Below are 20,130 nucleotides of genomic sequence, written 5' to 3' on the forward strand. Positions count from 1 at the left end.
TGAAGGCTGCAGGTCTTCTGTAGTACAGCCTCCATCAGTCTGTTATGCCATGTTTGTCTCTTACCCTCCTGCAGCTCTGGCACATTGGGTTGCAGTGTGATTATATGGAGATATCAAGGCCCTCTCTCCCTCATTGTGTGAACCTCTCCCATTACTTTCTCTGTGTATAAACGTCTTTCAATCTTCTCCTTGGAACTAAAGTGGAAATTTGATAGATGTTCTGATTCTTCTTTTCAAAAGCCAATTAAATACCTTGTTATGCCCAGCACCTTATGCAACTGAAACTACATCCAATCATTATCTCAACCATCTCACACACACACACACACAGACACACACACACACACACACACACACACACACACACACACACATAAGCACAGGTGACAGGGTTTCTTACAGTTTCTACACAATGTACTCTAAAATTAGCAATGGCAAGTAGATTAGGTGCTAATTGGAACATATGCTTGTGGGTATAGTTTATGCATGCTTGTGTTGGTTGATGTCCCTATGTCCCCATCCCCCTGCGCCTCTTGAAGGTGCTCTGCCTCAGAGGCTAAGGCTCAGAAGTCGATGGTCGTGGAGGAAGAGGGGGATACAGCAGAAAAGAGGGACAGAGAAGAAAAGAAGAAAAAGTGATTCAAGAGATTCAACTGTCTACCGGATCTATCAACCTTTCAGTAAGATGAGGTGGAACAAGATAGAGAGTGTGTGTGTGTGTGTGTGTGTGTGTGAGAAAGAGAGAGAGAGAGAGAGAGAGAGAGAGAGAGAGAGAGAGAGAGGCTCAGATAATGAAGAGAGAGAGAGAACAGACAAAGAGTGAAGTAGAGCGTTGCGGAGCTCTTGCTTTCAGTAGAGGAGAGAGAGAGCGAGAGAAGAGAGAGAGAGAGAGAGCAGAGCAGAGCAGAGCACAGACTCAGTGATGGTAGCGGTGTGCACAGCCTGCTCTCCTGCTGTGTGGAGGTGAGACCGCCAGAGGATGAATTGAGATTTCAGACTGATGCTTGAGCAAAGAGCAGAGGGATACACAACTGAACCTGATGTCTCTGAGCTAACACAGAAAAACTAACTTTGTTTGATCTGAGCTGAGAAGAAGAACAACACAAACAAACCATAACGAGAACAAAGAAAGGTAGACTAGGTCTACACACCTGACGCTTCAGTAAGCCCCACCAGCTGAGCGCTCAAACTAGATCAAGAAGATTCTGGTTTATTCACAGGACCATATTGGGCTGTTTAATCCTTCCTCTCAGCTCTCTCTCTCTCTCTGTCTGGGGATGGAGTGACTTACAGTCGTGAGAGCAGCTGTGAGACTCCAACGTTGGACAAGATGCCTGTGATGAAGGGCCTCCTGGCGCCCCAGAACACCTTCCTGGACTCCATCGCCAACCACTTTGATGGCACCCGTAAGTATTACCTTTCTGCCTCCATCCTCTTATCCTCCATGCCCACTGAGTACATCTGTTGTTACCTCTGGTGTGGAGAAGGGCTGTTAATAGGTTGTAACTATGCTATTGTGGGTTTACTGTACAATTTGTTACAGTGTACAGTTGTTACATACACCAGTCTCCACTTGAATTCTAGGCCAATTACATTTTATTATTTTTTTTACCCTATTTGTATTTACAGCTATAATTACAGCTGTGAATGAGCATTTTGTTTTCAGTGTACTGTATTTAAGTAATTTGACCGTTAAGTGAGTGAATAATCTCAATTGGTAGGAAGTAGGTGATGATGCAATGTTCTGTAAAACACTGTGGTGGACATGAAAGGCAGTCTGTCACAAACATGACCCAGCACTCAGACAGCGGGGAGACAGCGGGAGCACAGACGTGGAAGAGCTGTTGTGTTGAATTCAAGCAGCACTTGTTGTGCCATGTTGTCGCTCATTAAGATGCATGAGTGGCGTAGACGTCCACTGCTGTGTAGGAGGGGGTTTCAATTTCATTGCTCACAAGACAAAAGGCAGAAAAAAAAGATATCACTAGGTAGCATATATTGTAGAGCTTAGATGTGAATGTCTCTATCATTTATCCATAAGCTACAGGTTTGTATGAATATAATTGGGCCAATATCCTGGATGTTCAATGAAAATCTTAATTCATTGAAAGGGCTACTGGTCCAGAGGCTAACTCTTTGTCTAGGAAATTGCCCCAATATGTATAATCAATTCATGTGCACGGTGTGTGCATCCATTAAAAGTGTCTATTTTTTTACCCATTGACCTGCTGGACAGTGAGTATGGGAGATATTTTTCAGCAATGGGCCGCTGTAAAAGCTGTTATGCATGTAGTAGCAAATCAAACAAAGCTTTTATATTGGAATAATGATGTAGCTGTGGGCAGTTCTTTTTGTGTATGCAGTTAAAGAACATTATATTGGGATTGAATAATGTTTCTGATGTACCTATGTTAAGGGTATATGAAGTCTGGTTCTTTAAGTCTTTTAAAATCCCTTGAGTATTTTTCCTTTTTAGGCCATGCAAACTTGATTAATTGTTTAACTGATTTTATTTTCAGAAAAGTGATGCAAGCAAGTGAAAAAAAAAGAAAAAAAAGAAAAACAGTATCAAAAAGTATCAGAGTGTAGTCTATCCAGCTTAGTTAGATAAAGATGAAAAGTATGAGAGACACTGTATTATACTACATTTCAGTCTTGATTATGAAATACATTAACATGAATGAATTTGGGGGCCCTAGATGAGGTCTTAGCTTAAGTCATTGGTGTTTTGGTTATGGAAAGGTGAGATAGTTGTAATTACTAAGTTATTATGCTATTTATAAGTCAGATTTTCCAATTCCAAGGGTAGGCCTATATATTAATTGAAATTATTAGGAACATGACAGACTGTGGCTTTAATGAAAATGCTACTATTTAAACATCAGCCAACATGTTTGACCTGAAAACTATAAAGCATATTCAATTGTAGCTTAATGATGAAATAACTTACACTTCTGTCTTTCCAGTGTGCCCATCTTGCGTTGAACAGCACTAAACACAGATGTTAGTTGAGTTATACAATATGAAATCTATAGTCTTAAATTTGGTTAATCAGGTAAATTAACTGAGATTCTAACTTTCAATCATCTCCCTTGCTCCGCCGTTGTCTTTCACGTTTCATCTGCTGTGGTGCTCAAGTAATAAGCACCCCAAATTTGTGGGTCATACATGGTGAAAAGAATAACTAGAAATTTATTTATTTATTTTATTTAGTGTGTTTATTTTCCATATGCGATCTCTTACTTCGCCCCTGGTTTGGGCCAGCCTGATCAGAAAACAATTAACCATGGTAATAATCCTTCCATTAAAGATTTTTTATTATTATTATTATTTGAAATTCAGCAATAGTGTATAAAACAAAGCAGAGACAATGCATACACCAATGAATCAAGTTTGTATGGCCTTATGCTTGAAACAAATACGATTATTTATTTGTTTTTTTCGGTTGGTTTAGTTACATTTGCCAAGTTTTTATACTCTCTAGTTTTCTGTCATGGTCTTGATGATGTTGTTTTGGTCCTGATCTCACTATGTGAGAGGTCTTAAACATGTATCAAGCTCTCTATCAAGATGAGTGACACACATTGCAACACACATTGCAACATTCAGATCATGCCACACTCCCACATGATAGTGTGTATTGGTCAGTCTGTATGTGAATAGATTAATTCAGCGTAATGACACTCTCTCTCATGCACATGCACCCTCATACTCTCTCTCGCTCTTTTTCAGACACACACACACACACACACACACACACACACACACACACACACACACACACACACACACACACACACACACACACACACACACAAGTAGCAGACCAGACACTCCCCCAGACTAGGCAGGCTCAGGCCTTCTGTGTCCCGGGCGTGGGTGGATGGGCTGGCCAAGCGTTAGACAAGACAGAGCGGGTCTGAGGTGGACTGGGAGGTGGGGGGACAGTATCCAAAGAGAGAAGACAGAGAGGGCTGCAGCTTTTTGGTGAATTTTTCAGTATGAAACAAGCAGTTTAAACATTTAACTTTATTTGATCGAGAGTTCAAAGTTTTCCACCCACCTCATTGAGCATAATGTGTACTGTAAATGTTTGATTGGCTTCACCTTCTGTGTCAATGCCCTGTAAAGTTACAGTATATAAAATGAATCAGAAAGTGATTGTATGGTTTGTACAGTATGTGACGACTCCACAGACTACCCATCAAATCCATGTGAATTTTCCTCACAGGAATGATAATTCCCACTGTGTTTTCTGAACATTGGCCTCCCTGTGTGAATGGAAGTGACATCCAGGTGACCCTGACATGTGAGCAGGCTCAGAGCTGTCAATACTGTATATTCTCTAGAAGACTCTGAGCAGGGGTAATTAATTATAATGAATTATGCAGGGGCCAAGAGTCAGTCAAACAGTGCCTGTACAGTACTGTATATAGATCTCACTAGTCAGGCTCTTTGAAAGTAAAAGAAAACAACATTGAATGTCAGAGTTACGCATGCAGATCTTGAGTTAGTTCTATGCATTACAATGAGCCCGCCCTCCGATTTCTACCTCCACCAGCCTCCCGATTGCAAGCAGTGATAGCTGTCTATGTGTTAGCTGGGCACAACAGGCTAAAGCTCTCTTTGTTGTCAATGTCTGCTTCAGTCTAATTACCTGTGTGGGTGTTGTACTTACTGCATTTTCACCCTCATGGTACTGTACAGTAGCTGATAAAGTAGAGAATTGTTGCCAAGTGAATGATTCACTGAAACTTGACCACTAACGTTAGACTAATACATACAGTCTTTCATTTTGATGGAGACATCCTTGACCTTGTAAATAAACAGAATCACATGAAATCTCATAGAAATCTATTAGGAGATAAGGAGGGTGTTCAAACAGTGAAAATGGGATCTTTGTAGCAGGTCTTTCAGTAGGAACTACCCAATGAACTATTACAAGATACTGTTTTGAGATATTCTTGAGAGGGAGAGAAGCACAGGTGTGACAATCAGGTTCAGATAATTAAGCCTTCCTTCCATCTGATAAAGAGGGGAGATTGAGACAGAACAAGGGGATGATTGGGACTGGGAGAGAGAAAAAGACTGTGTGCATTTTGGCAGAGCATTATAGAGTAATTGATTTTGGACAAAGGTGCCTGCTGTCTGGCTGTCTGGTTTAGAAAAACAACTTTGTTTCACCTGTCGATCTCTATCGACTCTGAGACGCAGTGCACCTACTGTAAGGATCAGGGATCAAACTAACCACTTCACTTTACCTCTGTCCAATGATCATACAGTATCTACAGTACTTAATCTTAGCAGATTTGAACCTATGGTACCGTATACTCTGTTGTGCATTTTCCTTCTAGAAATGTTCTCATGTCCTCGAAAAATAGAAGGAGTGAAAGAAGCAGTCGAATTTAGAACTAGACTCACTCAAAACATGTATGTTTTATATGAGCTATTTGTTGAATCATCACAGCATCCATGACACAAAACTAGGGACCTTGAATTTGTTAAGGAGCATAACCATGTTTTATTCTTTGCCTTTATCTTTAAGTAAAATAATGCCCTTGCTAAGAAAACAACAGAAAACATTGGTATTAAGTAGTCATGAATCTATTTATGCTTTGCCCTTTAGAAAAAAAAGACACAATACGCTGGAATCGATGGAAATAACAGCTTTGCAATATGCTTTTTATTCTCTGCAAATTGCTATGGCAAACCAAGCCAGGGTACATCATGTAGCTGTTGTACAATAGCAGATTATCTCCACACCTTTCATTTAGTCTTTACCCATTACCCAAGTTTACCCATTCTCAGGGGGAAATGAACCAAGGTTAAACCTTAACTCAACCTTAACATAACCCTCATCTAACCTTTAACCCCTCAGAGTCAATGTGATTATTTTTTGTCATGTTGGTATTCGTATTGGTAGAGTGTCTTCTTTTGGTCAGGACTAACCGTGGATCACCTCCAACAGCTGAATAAACATATCAAGGCATTTGGAGCATGTACATCTCAGATAACTTAAACCAGTCATCTTCACCACATTGTGAAGTGTGATCTATTTGATTTGTGTACTATGGCAACAAATGCTTAACCAAATGTTAGTGCTATTATAAATTAAAGTCTCGCTTTCCTTAAGTTCCACTGCAAGGTATATTTACAAAAACGATATCTCCAGTTAGTAGAAAATGATTACGCTTCAAGCTAATTATTTTTATTAATGGGCATGATCTTGCAAAGACTATATTATGTAATACAGTGATACCCAACTCTGGGTATGAAATTCAATCCTGTCACACAATCAAGTCTTTCGCTTATGGAAGAAGAGTGGATGAATACATGACCTAGAGAACATATTTACAATATCAGTGGAATCTTTCCATATGAAACTCTATATGGCTATGACATAACGGGCATTGATATTCAGAGACAGGTGACAAGTGACAGGCATTGGGCTGTGGAGGGTGCCTGAGATGGATGATTGTTGCTACACAATGAAGTACTGAGTTCTGAGTGCACCAATACAATCTATTTGACTGTCCTATTGTACATTTTAAAGAGGATAGGTCTGAGGAGAGGAGATGGCCCATTTCACAGCTGTAGGCTAAATTGTAAGTGAAATAAAGGATGGCCATGCAATTTATGAAAAATACATCAGGGATAATATTATTCATAAAAACATATCACTTTAATAAATGCACCATCTGTTTTATTCCCAGAGACAGGTAAACAGGTACATATTGTGAATCAGGGCTGGATGATATACAATATATTAGATGGATGGTAACTAGAGTATGATGCCAGTTATTATGCCAACTGAAAGTATAATGTTCCCTCCCTCCCGTCCAGATACTGTAGGTGTTTTGTATTTAACTAGTGTCAGTGCTGAGGTCAAGCCAGGGCTCTGATGTCTCTCACAAGCTAACCTTTTCATGCCCTGTATAGACTGGTGAGAGGAGTTCATTTTCAAGGTGGATGAAACTCTATTTTGGAGCAGTGACAGTAGGTGGTAATCGAAGGTGCACACGGCTGTCAGGTCCAGGCATATAAATAGATTGGGTTTTGTTAAAGGGTGTGTTTAGGGGCGTTTCTGTAATCGCCTTCCCCTGCTCCTCTTTGCAGGATACAGAAGGATACTTCCTTTCCTGAGATGGTGTTGTCCACCCCAGTGGGTGAATGGGAGACTGGGGGAAAACACTGGAACATACTGTACACATATTCTAATAATAATCTTACATACACATTTTGAGTGAAGGTACTATAATAAGGTTATGTAATAAATTCCCTTATTAAGCCTTGGTAAAAATCCGCCTCAAGGTTGTCATAGAAACAGAATGTTGCTTAGGAATGTAATATGTAGAGCTTTATCAGACAGTATTAGAGGATATCATACTGCAATAACATATGTTTCTTATTAATATGTAGATGTGTGTACATAGATGAGTTAAAAAAAGAAAAGTCACATGGATGACATATGCATTCTCTGTATGGTTTCCTTTTGGTAAGACATTTTATTGTCATTCACATTAGGTGTGTGTGTGTGTGTGTGTGTGTGTGTGTGTATGTGTGTTTGTGCACGTGCGTGTGTGCTGTGGTGAAAATACAGCCCAAAAACATGATAAATGACAGGATTAAAGCTAGCAACTGAAGCAGTACAAACTCCAGTCTTTAAATATGCTGGGTCTTTCTGGGTGGGATGTGAGAATGTTACGCAAGCTCATTTTCTGTCCCCATTAATGGCCTCAGGGCCCCCGCTTGAGCGTCCCCTGGGGGGTGGACCCCCATTGGCAGGACTGTATCCACCTAGACTTCACAAACTCATCGCCTTACTTCAAAGCCTTCTCTGATGTGCCCAGAGTTCAGGGTCTCAGAGCAGCACAGATCGACACACAACCAAGGGATGAAGAGAGGGGGTAAAAACAATGAGAGTAGGTGGGTGGGGAGGCGGGGGGGGGGGGGGGGGGATGTCTGGACTTAATAGGGTAAATGCTGTACTGACATGGTGTTCAAGATGCGAGGACACCATGTCAGTACAGCATTTACCCTATTGTATGACGGAAGCACATTGTGTCTGACTATTCATTACATTCGCCTTCAGGTCAGTGAATGCTCTCTCTCTGTAACACTTTAATGGTGACGCTCACATTTACTTCCACACTCCCCATTTCCCTCTTCATCCTCCATAGACAGCAACTTCCTGCTGGGGAATGCTCAGGGTCGCCACGGTTACCCCATTGTGTACTGCTCGGATGGGTTCTGTGAGCTGACGGGGTTTGTGCGCACGGAGGTGATGCAGAAGACATGCATGTGCCGCTTCCTGCACGGGGCGGAGACCAGCGAGAGGGTGACGGAGCAGGTGCACAAGGCTCTGGAGGGCCAGCAGGAATACCAGGGGGAGGTGCGCTTCTACAGGAAGAACGGTGAGCACTTAACACACTGATGTGTCCCCCGGGTAACATCATTTAGAGTACTACTTATTTGTTTAGCACCTTAGTGTAGTGGGTTTTCACTCTTGTGTCTCTGAATCACATAAATATGTTGGTCACAGTTAGTATTGTTTGTTTTATTTTTGTATGGTTTTTTTTCATACACTGTACTTCCAATGGAAGCAAGGTAATCCGGTGTGTACCATTAGGAGAGCTGCAGGACTGTTAGGACATAGTGTACAGCAGAGAGTGTTTTTGTAACCTTTTGCAACCTACTGCTTCTACAGGCAATCCATTCTGGTGCTTACTTGATATTGTGCCAATCAAGAATGAGAAAGGAGAGGTTGTTCTGTTCCTATTCTCCTTCAAGGATGTCACTGAGTCATATGGAAGAAGCCATCACAGCAGCAGGAGAGAGGGTGAGGCTACAGCAATTCTTTAAACCTTCATACAATGCCAGCTGTTCTGTACTTTCCAGAAGGCTAGAACAAGACGAAGACCCTGAGAACATAATAACCCACTTGTTGTGGCCCTGATTTCAAGCAGGCATCTCTGAGGAGGCCCAAGAGAACACAAAGAGCAACCGCTCCCACTTTGCCCAGGCCCGCCAGAGGGGGAGGACAGCACTGTGTCAGCTCACCAACCAGTTCTCCAAGAGGGGCAAGAGGAAGCTGACTAACGTGAGTTTCCTTTCCTTTGCCCATAGATGCCACTCTTTAGAGTGTTGTATGGAGGGTATTGCCTCACTATATTGACTGAGAATTCACTGTAACCACTTCTATCACATAGCCTCACAGCTGAAACCTGTGCCTTGTCATGCCTATGATTCATTTCGATTTCAGAACCGTTTAGATAAAGTAATCTCTCTAAACCATCTCTCTAAAGTTGTGTTTTTGATGTAAATGGGGATAGGTGACATTTACCTACTCATCTAAGGAAGGCTGAGCGTTTCCTGTTTTGGGAATTGATCAGACAGCCTTTGAAACCTCAGTCTGGTGAAGTCTTTGTAGTGGTGTGTATTGCAGAGGGACGTTCTGTGGCCTTTGCAGATTGGGACACGCGGCAGGGGGATATCATCTCACTAATTAACGCAAAGCGCCAGAAGAGAGGGCACAGCATGACATAGCACGTCCTCAAAGAGACCTCATCACTTCAAAACAATACTCACACAAAACAAAACACAGAATATTAAAATGGTTTTTTTCAAAAGATCTTTGTCAGTTTTTACCTTTAAATGCTATGAGATTTCAATATTTAGAATGTTGGGATGAAATATTTGATAAAGGCACTATCCAGAACCACAGTTAATTATATTATTTGGGATCTCTTTTTTCAAGATATTATAATCAATATGTGTTTGAGACCTGGCTAATTACCCTTGACAGCAACACAGGCTATGTATGGCTTTGCTTGCTGTGTGAGGCTTTTTTTTTTTTGCTGAAAAACATGTGCAGATGAATGCAGGTTGCCATATGCGGGTCCAGGTGCCTCATGTGCAACCACTAATGATCACTTGCTCATTATCCTAAAAAACGAAAGTTCCTATATGCTGGCCTCCATCTCTTTTCCTATTGAAGAAAGACAAAGGAATGTCATTTTAAAAAGTCATTACCTCACGAAACCTATAATCTCCTTTTTTATATTGGGGATTAATTTCTCAAAATCTGTGGATAATTGAATTTCGCTCTTTTCATGTACAGGATATAACAAATTAGAACCTAATTGATCCTCAGGCAATTAGACTACCTGCCTCTTCTGCAGTGACACAATGAAGCATCAGTGTTGGTTATGTAAGTCTTCAAAAGGGGCCATTCAATACCGTGAGCCCATAAGATGTCCCTAGTTCTTGAAAGGCAGTCTCTCTTACCCCACAATAAAGCTACAACTGTCACTAGAGGAGCGCTACACTGATTTTGATGTCATGTTTCTGGCTGTTTTATATCTCAGAGTGCACCCTCTTGAGATTTTATGGAGGTACACATGTAGTACACATGTAGCAGTATGATGTTTTTGGTTTGTATTTCACCCATGCCTGTGTTCTATGTTCTATGTTCTCTCACCAGAGTGTATTCCAGAAGCCTTCTCTGCCAGAGTATAAGGTGGCGGCCGTGCAGAAGTCCCGCTTCATCTTGCTGCACTACAGCGTCTCCAAGGCACTGTGGGATTGGCTGATCCTCCTGGCCACCTTCTACGTTGCAGTCACCGTGCCCTACAATGTTTGTTTCGTCAGCCACGATGATAACAACGACTGTGACTCTGCCTCTCGCAGCACCATTGGCAGTGACATCGCCGTGGAGATGCTCTTCATCCTGGGTAAGATGCTGTGCTGTCAGCAGTGATGTCTCTCCAATGGTGAAAGGAAGGAATGCCAACAGTTGAATAAGAATAAATGTATTCCCCATAGTAGCTGTGGTGATTTCCTTGGCAATGGGGCACGCATGACCATATTATCTCCCACCTGTCCTCACTCACTCTGTCGCCCCAGGTTACGGATCACATTAGAGCCTTTCTGAACATTTGTCCCACTTTCTGCTCAGAGGGAGGTGTGAAGCACAGCTAGCACAGCTGAGGTGGAGCTCAGACTCACTCTCTTCACAAGTTCAGGATAGAGTGACGATTATGTGCAATGATGTTCTTGTGCAAAAGTAGCAGACTTTGCTATTGTGCATCAGATGCTGTTCATCCAAACCTTTTTTGTTGTGCCATAATTGTCATGACCTGGGGAAATCATAGGTACTGTGGATTGTAAAATACAATTGTATGTGTTGCAGAATGAAATTCCTATAAATATGATTCCACAATTATTTATTCATCTGTGTGTTCATATACAGTTGTGTTTTCTCCCTGTTCCTCTGCAGATATCATCCTGAATTTCCGCACCACTTATGTGAGCCAGTCAGGTCAGGTGGTGTACGATGCACGCTCCATCTACCTCCACTACTGCACCACTTGGTTCTTTGTAGACCTGATTGCTGCCTTGCCCTTTGACCTTCTGTATGCCTTCAACATCACAGTGGTGAGTTGTGTGTGTGTGTGTGTGTGTGTGTGTGTGTGTGTGTGTGTCTGTGTCTGTGTCTGTGTGTGTGTGTGTGTGTGTGTGTGTGTGTGTGTGTGTGTTGTGTGTGTGTGTGTGTGTGTGTGTGTGTGTGTGTGTGTGTGTGTGTGTGTGTGTGTGTGTGTGTGTGTGTGTGTGTGTGTGTGTGTGTGTGTGAGTGTGTGTGCCCTCTTAGCCTCCAATGGCTTCTCTTAGACAAACTGTATGTGAGAGAGCCCCTGTTATCTCCAGACACTGTCTCAATTATTTTTCTCTCCTAAATTGAAATTGTGTTTGGTCTTGTTCTATTCCCCTTGAGGGTTGGAGCGTTGTGGATTAGGTCTGCCACCCACGGCTTTATTGAACATCTCCTTCCAGCTCTCCAGTGTCCTTTCTCATCCACAAGACGATAGCTGCAGTTCTCATTCCTCTTTCTCTGTTACAATCTTTAAATTACAGACAGACATTAATGTTCTTCAATGGCCTCTTTACTTAATCTTCTTCAGGCTGTGATACCGCTAACACTACCTTTCCCCAGCACTAACTGCTTTTCACAGTTCGAAAATAGAAAAGTGCTACAGTACTCTTTGCAAATGAAAATCACTTTGCTCGAAGGATGTGGTTTATTGGAAGTGGAAGTTGGAGAAACGGATAAACGTGATGGGCCATTTGCTCAAGCTAACCTTGTCCCAGATCATATTAGTTCAGTACAGTGGATAGGTCTATAACCTCTGGTGTAAAAGACCAAACGGTCTCAGACTCACTGACCCCATATGACTTTAACAAAGATATATAAACAAATACACAAATATATGCACAGTATTGTATATTCATACTTTTCTTTCCAATGTACACTCTGCAGCTGTCTTTTTCTATTTGACTTGGTATTCATGTGTGTACTGTATGCATGCAGTGTGTTTCTAATGACATCTCCATGTTCTGTGTGTCTGTATGTGAGAGAATAATCATGTATGTTTTATCTGTGTGGATGAAACTCTATATGTGTTCTCTCCTGTCCAGACATCTCTGGTCCACCTCCTGAAGACGGTGCGTTTGCTGCGGCTGCTGCGGCTGTTACAGAAGCTGGACCGCTACTCCCAGTACAGCGCTGTGGTCCTGACTCTGCTCATGTCCGTGTTCGCTCTGCTGGCACACTGGATGGCCTGCGTCTGGTACGTCATTGGCCGCAAGGAGATAGAGAGCAGCGACCCTGTCACCTGGGACATTGGTGAGTGTGTGAGTGTGTGTGTGTGTGTGTGTGTGTGTGTGTGTGTGTGTGTGTGTGTGTGTGTGTGTGTGTGTGTGTGTGTGTGTGTGAGTGTGCGTGTGCGTGTGTGTGAATGGACAACTCACACAGCACCCTTTTGGCGATGTGCATTGTTATGGGAGGCAGCCGTCTGTGACCACTGTTACCTCTACGTGCAGTATCTGAGTAAAAAGGGGGCCAATTTACCTTGCCCGGCTGCCCTCCCAGCATGCTGTCTCTGGACATGACTGAATGCTTGAGCAGGTTTCTCAGTCCATCTTCCTCCTCTCCCGCCCCTCACAGGTAGTGGAGGTCACCGAGTTCTGACAGAGGCTGGTTCCCTCACAGTGACTCAATCTAATTTAACCCAACATGCCTCACACTCTCTTATATCACCTGCAGGGGTGGACAATCATCAGTCTAGCAGACATCCCAAACCTTTTGTTGTATTCCAAGCTGTTTTTCTGATTCTCTCTCTCTCTTTCTCTCTCTTTCTCTCTCTCTCTCTCTCTCTCTCTCTCTCTCTCTCTCTCTCTCTCTCTCTCTCTCTCTCTCCCTCTCCCTCCTTGTTCCCCTGTGTTGTCCATCCCTCCTCCAGGCTGGCTGCAGGAGCTGGGGAAGAGGTTGGAGACCCCCTACATTAATAGTACCATGGGTGGTCCCTCCATGCCCAGTGCCTACATCGCCTCCCTCTACTTCACTCTGAGCAGTCTCACCAGTGTGGGCTTTGGGAATGTCTGTGCCAATACTGATGCTGAGAAGATCTTCTCCATCTGCATCATGCTTATAGGGGGTGAGTGAGTTCTTACTGACTTCATACATCTTCAGGAGGCTGGCAGAGGAAGGAATTGGAGCACAGGCTCATTGTAATGCATGGAATGGAATGAGGAATGGTATTAAATATGTGTGTTTGATACCATCCTCATTCCATTCCCTGCATTACAATGAACACGTCCTCCATTTTTTAACCCTAACCCTAACCCAGTTTTTACATTTTACATTTGACTCATTTAGCAGACACTTTTATCCAGAGCGACTTACAATAAGTGCATTTGTCTGAAGTGGGTGAATCAACTATACATCACAATCAATCAACTATTATATCACAAAAGAGTTCAATGGATCAGAGAGGTTGAGTCTTTGATTGATACTCATTCCTCCATCCGACTGCCATGCGCTTTGAATTATTTTTTTATTTTTTTATTAGATCTTGTGACCTCTTCCCATTTTTTTCTGTTCCTCATTCAACCTCCAGCCCTGATGCATGCAGTGGTCTTTGGAAATGTGACAGCCATCATCCAGCGCATGTACTCACGCCGTTCGCTGTACCACACGCGCATGAAGGACCTGAAGGACTTCATACGCGTGCACCGGCTGCCCCAGCTGCTGAAACAAAGAATGCTAGAGTACTTCCAGACCACCTGGTCCGTCACCAACGGCATCAACGCAAATGAGGTGGGTCACATGACACACAGGGTTAAACATACATACTCTTCTAACAGACTGGTCTTGTTTTCTTGTTTTCAGTTGTGAGTTGGTATTGCACCTGAGCAATGAATGCCTTCCTGTGAAGTGACTGCGACAGCTCTATCTTGGTCGTTTAATCAAACGGTTCTGTTAGTGTAGGTGGCGTTGTCATGCAGCATTCACAATAAAGGCACAAAAAACGGTTCTCTGTGTGGGTGTCTGGTTCCAAATCAGAAATGCGATTTTTCATATTTAGGTCACCCTCACCTTACCAAGTCTAAATTCTACCCACTGAAGTTAGGATGAACTCATTGAAAGTGACTCATTTATTATTGTGTTACATCAGTCCTGGCAATAGCTTTGTAGAAGCCCATGATTATCTAGATAGGAATAGAATAATGAACACTCATTTACACCCTTGTCACCAGCCTCATAATTTATTCATTGCTGAAGTAACAGATGCAGCAGTACATGAGAACTTGCCTTATCACCTCTCATCTGTGGCGCCTGTACAGCCTAACACTGTGTGTGCCATCACATACTTTAAGTGTAAGACATTTGTGTGTCAACTGTACCTCATATAAAAGTACATTGAAGCCCAGTATATAAGCAAAGCAACCAACACAGAAACCTGCTTATGTTCATACAGAAATGCACATTCATTCAACGCGTTTCACCAAGCATTGCCTTTCAATTGATTGTGTTCATAACAAGGTATTCAATCAATGTTCATAGACTTGAATTTGACTACTTAGAATTTTGAATTTGAATTTCTACTTTCACTGCTGAAAACAATGGCGGCATGGTGGGTACTAAGGTTCCCCCTCTCCCCTCTCGTACAGCTGCTTCATGACTTCCCAGACGAGCTGCGGGCGGACATCGCCATGCAACTCAACAAGGACATCCTGCAGCTGCCTCTGTTTGAGCGGGCCAGCAGGGGGTGTCTGCGCTCCCTGTCCCTCCACATCAAGACCTCCTTCTGTGCCCCCGGGGAGTACCTCATCCGCCAGGGAGACGCCCTGCAGGCCAACTACTTTGTCTGTTCAGGGTCTCTGGAGGTGCTGAAGGACGGCATGGTTCTGGCCATACTGGGTCAGTTTGGCTCAAGTGTTCGTATGTCCCTGTCCTTTGTAGCCCACTCCCTTACTGGATCTCCTTTTTCTCTCTCGTCTTGGTGTTCAATCGTAGTTGTCTACTGTTTGTAGTTGTTCTTTAAACTTTCTCACAGAAATATGAATGTGATGAGGATTTGAGAGAGGAACGTACAGTATATATTAATATGAACTGTATGATTTATCTAGGCAAAGGTGACCTGATTGGGGCAGACCTGCCGGGGCAAGATCATGTGATCAAGAGCAATGCAGACGTGAAAGCGTTGACCTACTGTGACCTGCAGTACATCAGTGTTCGGGCTCTACGGGAAATCCTGGGGCTCTACCCAGAGTATGGCAGTCGTTTTAGCTCTGACATCCACCACAACCTGACTTACAACTTGAGAGAGGGCAGTGAAGCAGAGGTGAAACACAAATACACACACTCACACGAACTTGCAGATAAACATACACATGCACATGCATGCACACACACACACACACACACACACACACACACACACACACACACACACACACGCACACACAAACGCATGCACACACACACACACACACACACACACACACACACACACACACACACACACACCTTTATTACCATTATTTCATTACTGTGCATGCTAATGTTGAAAGGCAATCTATGTAAGGTCTGCCTCCTGTTGTGGAATTAAGTGTTTGACTTTGATTCATTTTGACTTTGTATCTCCAGGGCCTGACAAGGTTCTCGCAGTCTCCCAGGCTCTCTCAAGTAAATATGTGTCTCACTTTTGGTAGAATAATAACTATAGCCTTCATCTGTTTTCCTGTGGCACATTAATCTAACATGCAAACATACTGTAACCAGCCTATCTACAGAGGCGCAGCTTCATCAACTATTCAGAAATCAGAGTGTTTGAAATCATAGCTGGATTAAGGCACAAACTATTCAACCTTGAGATGTGAATATGTGCAGTTTGTGAGTGCATTCTAAATGCTAGCCTGTCCAATAGTAGGTGGGTGGATTTCTCTGTGTCTGATAATGTCTTTGTAATGTATGCGTGTTTGGCTGGGTTTCTGGGTAAGCGTGAGCCTTTGAGTGTGTGTGTGTGTGTGTGTGTGTGTGTGTGTGTGTGTGTGTGTGTGTGTGTGTGTGTGTGTGTGTGTGTGTGTGTGTGTGTGTGTGTGTGTGTGTGTGTGTGTGTGTGTGTGTGTGTGTGTGTGTGTGTGTGTGCATGTGCTTGCATGTTTGTCCATGGCATGTGTATATCCACCTACGTTTGAATTTTCTGCACTGACAAACGTATGGGTATTATGGAATAAAATACTTTATATTGTTTTAAAGTTACAGAATTTTCTGACTTGTTTATCAGGATTCATAATGAAGCTAACACATTTAATAAATATTTCATCATATCATGTTGTAATCTAGTCTGATATACATGGATCTGATAGCTAACAAGGAAGAATATATCTTTAATTACATATTTAACTGGTTTCTAGATGCCACATTCATTGATAGTGGAGGGAACCTTGCCACCAACACACTGGCATAGCAAGACTAAATGAATCCAAACTGACACTTATGCATCTCCTCTCCTCCTCAGGATCGAGCTGATATGGACCACAAACCGCCCTTTATAGTGGAAGCAAAAGATGTGGATCTGGGCAAGGATATGGGACACTGTGCCAACAGGGCATTCCATCAAGGAAAGCTGCCCCTGCTACATGGCATGGGTAGCCCTAGTCACCGTCCCTGCCTAAGCACCCTGCTGGGGGAGGAGCTTTGTCACATCAACGCACTCCGTCTCTGCCGGTCCCCAGCTCAGGGGTGTAGAGGCCGCAGCCCCTCCCCTCAGATGCTGCCCAATGAGGAGCTCTCCCACTTCCCATTGCCCTGTGTTGTCACAGATCCAAGCTTGTGTCATAGGCCAGCCAAGCTGCTCATCCCCTCTCTACATTGTGTCAGCCCGCTGGACTTGAGCCCCAGGTAAATGTTTCAGTGAAAAATCATGAAATGTAATGTTTTCCTATTACCTGTAAATATCTATTTCCAAACAAAGTATGAACCATTCTGTTTGCTGTGTCCTTTAGGGTTGTGGATGGAATTGAGGATAATGGGCACACATTTCACTTCAATGTGGAGCAGCGTGAGGCAAAGACTAATGGCAAAGGTAATGAGCTTAAAGAGAATAAACAGCTAAAGAAGAAAAGTGTACTGTGTACACAAGTTTACTTATCTGGCTCTATTGCCTTGATTAAAGAACAACTATTTCAGTATTATCAGGAGCATGACGTTTTTCACAAAATGTCTTTTTTTCATAGAGTCAAGAAGTTGGAAGGGTAGAGACGAGTGTTTGGTTGGAGGAGAAAGGGGCAGTCATTTAATTTAATGTGTGTCCATTCCCCCCTTCCCCACCCCTCACCACTATCACAGACCCATTCCAGGTGAGTGCCAACCTGCTTCTGGAGACAGAGGAAGTGAGACAGAACATCAGCAAGCTGAACAAAGAGGTATGAACATGACCACTGGAATGGGTGAATGTCGTTCTAAATAAATCTAGGGCTAAATTGATTTGGCTAATTATCGATGAATGAATAAATTAATGAGTGCCTCCATTTCGACAAAGAGAGCTCAAGTTACAAACTTTCTTCACCCTCTTCAGAGTCAGTACTCCACTTTCAGCGTATCCTTAAGGGCTGAGTATCTAAAAACAGGCCATTCCTGACACACTTTCAGCATTAAGCACATCATGCAGGATATGAGGGCAAGACAAAACTGAAAGTCATTGTTGCTGAAGTAAAATGTAGGAGTGTTAAAAAGGAGCTGCTCTAAATTTGAAAGCCGATACTATAACATTGGCTAATTTAGGGGGCTAGTGCTTCTCTTTCGTTTCATTGATCAGCCAAAATGAACTAAAATGGTTAACCTTGAAAGAGAGAGACAGTAAACTCAAAATGTTTCATCTTCTGCCAATGAATAATCACCTTTCATTCAGGCCACTGACCTAAGCTTTTATTACCCTAAATGTTTAAATCCCTTTCACAGATGAACAACCTTAACCAGGAGGTATCCAACCTTACCAAGGAGCTCCATGAAATGATGCATTTCCTGCAGGCCCATGTGACCATGCCTCACTATAGCTCCTCCATCCCAACATATCCCTATGGTGTGCAGATGGTCCCCAACGCTAACAGCAACATGACTGCTGCCAGTGACTGGCAGACACAGGTGCCTTTCAATATGCCTGCTGGGCCTCACCTCCACCATGACCCAATAAGCCACCCTGCGAGGAATGTGTGGGGCTACAGTGGGGTGCCCACCCAGGGCCAAAAGGTGGAGGTGGAGCACCTTCACCAGCCGTCCAGTCCCAGGTCATCCTGTTTACATCCCTGCTGCTCTGACAGAGGTAGAACTACTGGTCAGGGAATAGAGGCACAGCGCAGCCCTTTCCAGACCTCCAGAACTACACCTAACTCTCCCTACATGGCCCACTCACAAGGCCTACCCGGCCTGTCTCGCCTGACCCTCAGTTCTGCCTTTCAAGGATTCACAGGGACCAGTCAGGCCCCTCAGGTTGGGTATAAAGCCACCATGAGTAGTTCTCGCCCCCTGTGTTCCCCCGGAAGTCTCAGCCAGTCCCACCCCTCTCTGAGTGTTCAGGTCAACTCTGACCTCTCACACTCCTGGGACAGCTCCCCAACACCCATCCACGCCTCACTGACCCCCACTGGCCAACCACAGCTCCACACTGCCTTCAGCACTCTGACACACTCAGGAGACTACACTTCTGTGACCTTAACACACAACCAGACCACCCAGGGTTCTCTCAGCAGTGCTAGACAGAATGACCTAGTTGGCTCCAGCCCTGTTCACACACAGGACTCACCCCTCACTCTGTTGGGGCAATCATTTGGGCCGGAATACAGAGGGACTGAGTATCCACATGGTGGAGGGATACCAGAGAGGATGGAGAGTAATGCAGAGGAGCCTCAGGGGACCAGTATCAGTGTACAAGCTCTGGAGGTGGAACCACTCTGGGGCCTGGAGGTAACCCATTAGCAGCTACTTGAAGCCCCACAGTGACCAGACAAATAACATGAAATGTAACTGGTCCATTATTTACCTGATCCACTTTAGTTAATCGTTTCTGCTGATGTGCTTCAAACTGAGAAACAATAATTGGATTACAGTGAAAAGTACAACACATGGCAATGTAAAAACAGTACATGTCTCTGATGTGCTTCCTTCAAAGGTTTTGTTAATTTAACATTGCTGTAAATACAATATTGATATGGACTAGAGATTCACTTTGAACAAGCTGATTCAGTGTACATCACTATAGTAGGCTGATATACATTAAAATAATTTATCAGCACATAAAGAGCATTATTCTGCATGTGGTTTTGAGTGATTTCATTTTCTGAGCACCAAACTATGTGGATCTGATGATATGGACTCTACTGCATACCGCCAACGTCTGTGCTCATTAAGGGATTCTTTGTAGGCTAGCATGGCTGAGAAATACTATCCTGGTGAAAAAGGAGCAATGTTTTTTCTCTTTTCTGCAATGTAATTCGTCCTAGGACAGATCTCTTAGTATGATTATGCTTCTATTTTGATTGGTTCCTTGCATCATTTTGTACACTGTAAAATGTAGCCTACATTTTACTCATATTGTTGTAGTAACAGATATGATAACATGGACTCCTTAACTGAGTTAACCTATGCTATTTGTACAATAATATATTTTGTTTCTTTCAAAACATACTGTAACTGATGGTGCTGATTTGATTTGTAAAATAAAAATGATTTAAGGTGCAAACTGAACATCAATATCAATATCACATTTGTTCTGTGAGGGCGATGGATCC

General features: G+C 43.1%; 1 protein-coding gene across 1 annotated transcript; it reads left to right on the top strand.

Moving 5' to 3' along the window:
* Nucleotides 1-1,330: 1,330 nt before the first annotated feature.
* On the top strand, nucleotides 1,331-19,517 carry kcnh4a (potassium voltage-gated channel, subfamily H (eag-related), member 4a; the record flags this gene model as incomplete). The annotated part of the gene is made up of 16 exons (XM_083676803.1): nucleotides 1,331-1,406; nucleotides 8,181-8,414; nucleotides 8,708-8,839; nucleotides 8,967-9,100; nucleotides 10,484-10,733; nucleotides 11,279-11,436; nucleotides 12,475-12,682; nucleotides 13,299-13,493; nucleotides 13,956-14,155; nucleotides 15,010-15,259; nucleotides 15,469-15,683; nucleotides 15,989-16,027; nucleotides 16,863-17,245; nucleotides 17,350-17,429; nucleotides 17,693-17,769; nucleotides 18,305-19,517. 16 exons carry the CDS (start codon nucleotides 1,331-1,333, stop codon nucleotides 19,316-19,318), a joined length of 3,645 nt encoding a protein of 1,214 aa, XP_083532929.1. The 3' UTR covers nucleotides 19,319-19,517.
* Nucleotides 19,518-20,130: the final 613 nt, after the last annotated feature.

This window comes from Argentina silus (assembly GCF_951799395.1).
Source record: "Argentina silus genome assembly, chromosome: 9".
In the NCBI taxonomy this organism is placed as follows: Eukaryota; Metazoa; Chordata; class Actinopteri; order Argentiniformes; family Argentinidae; genus Argentina; species Argentina silus.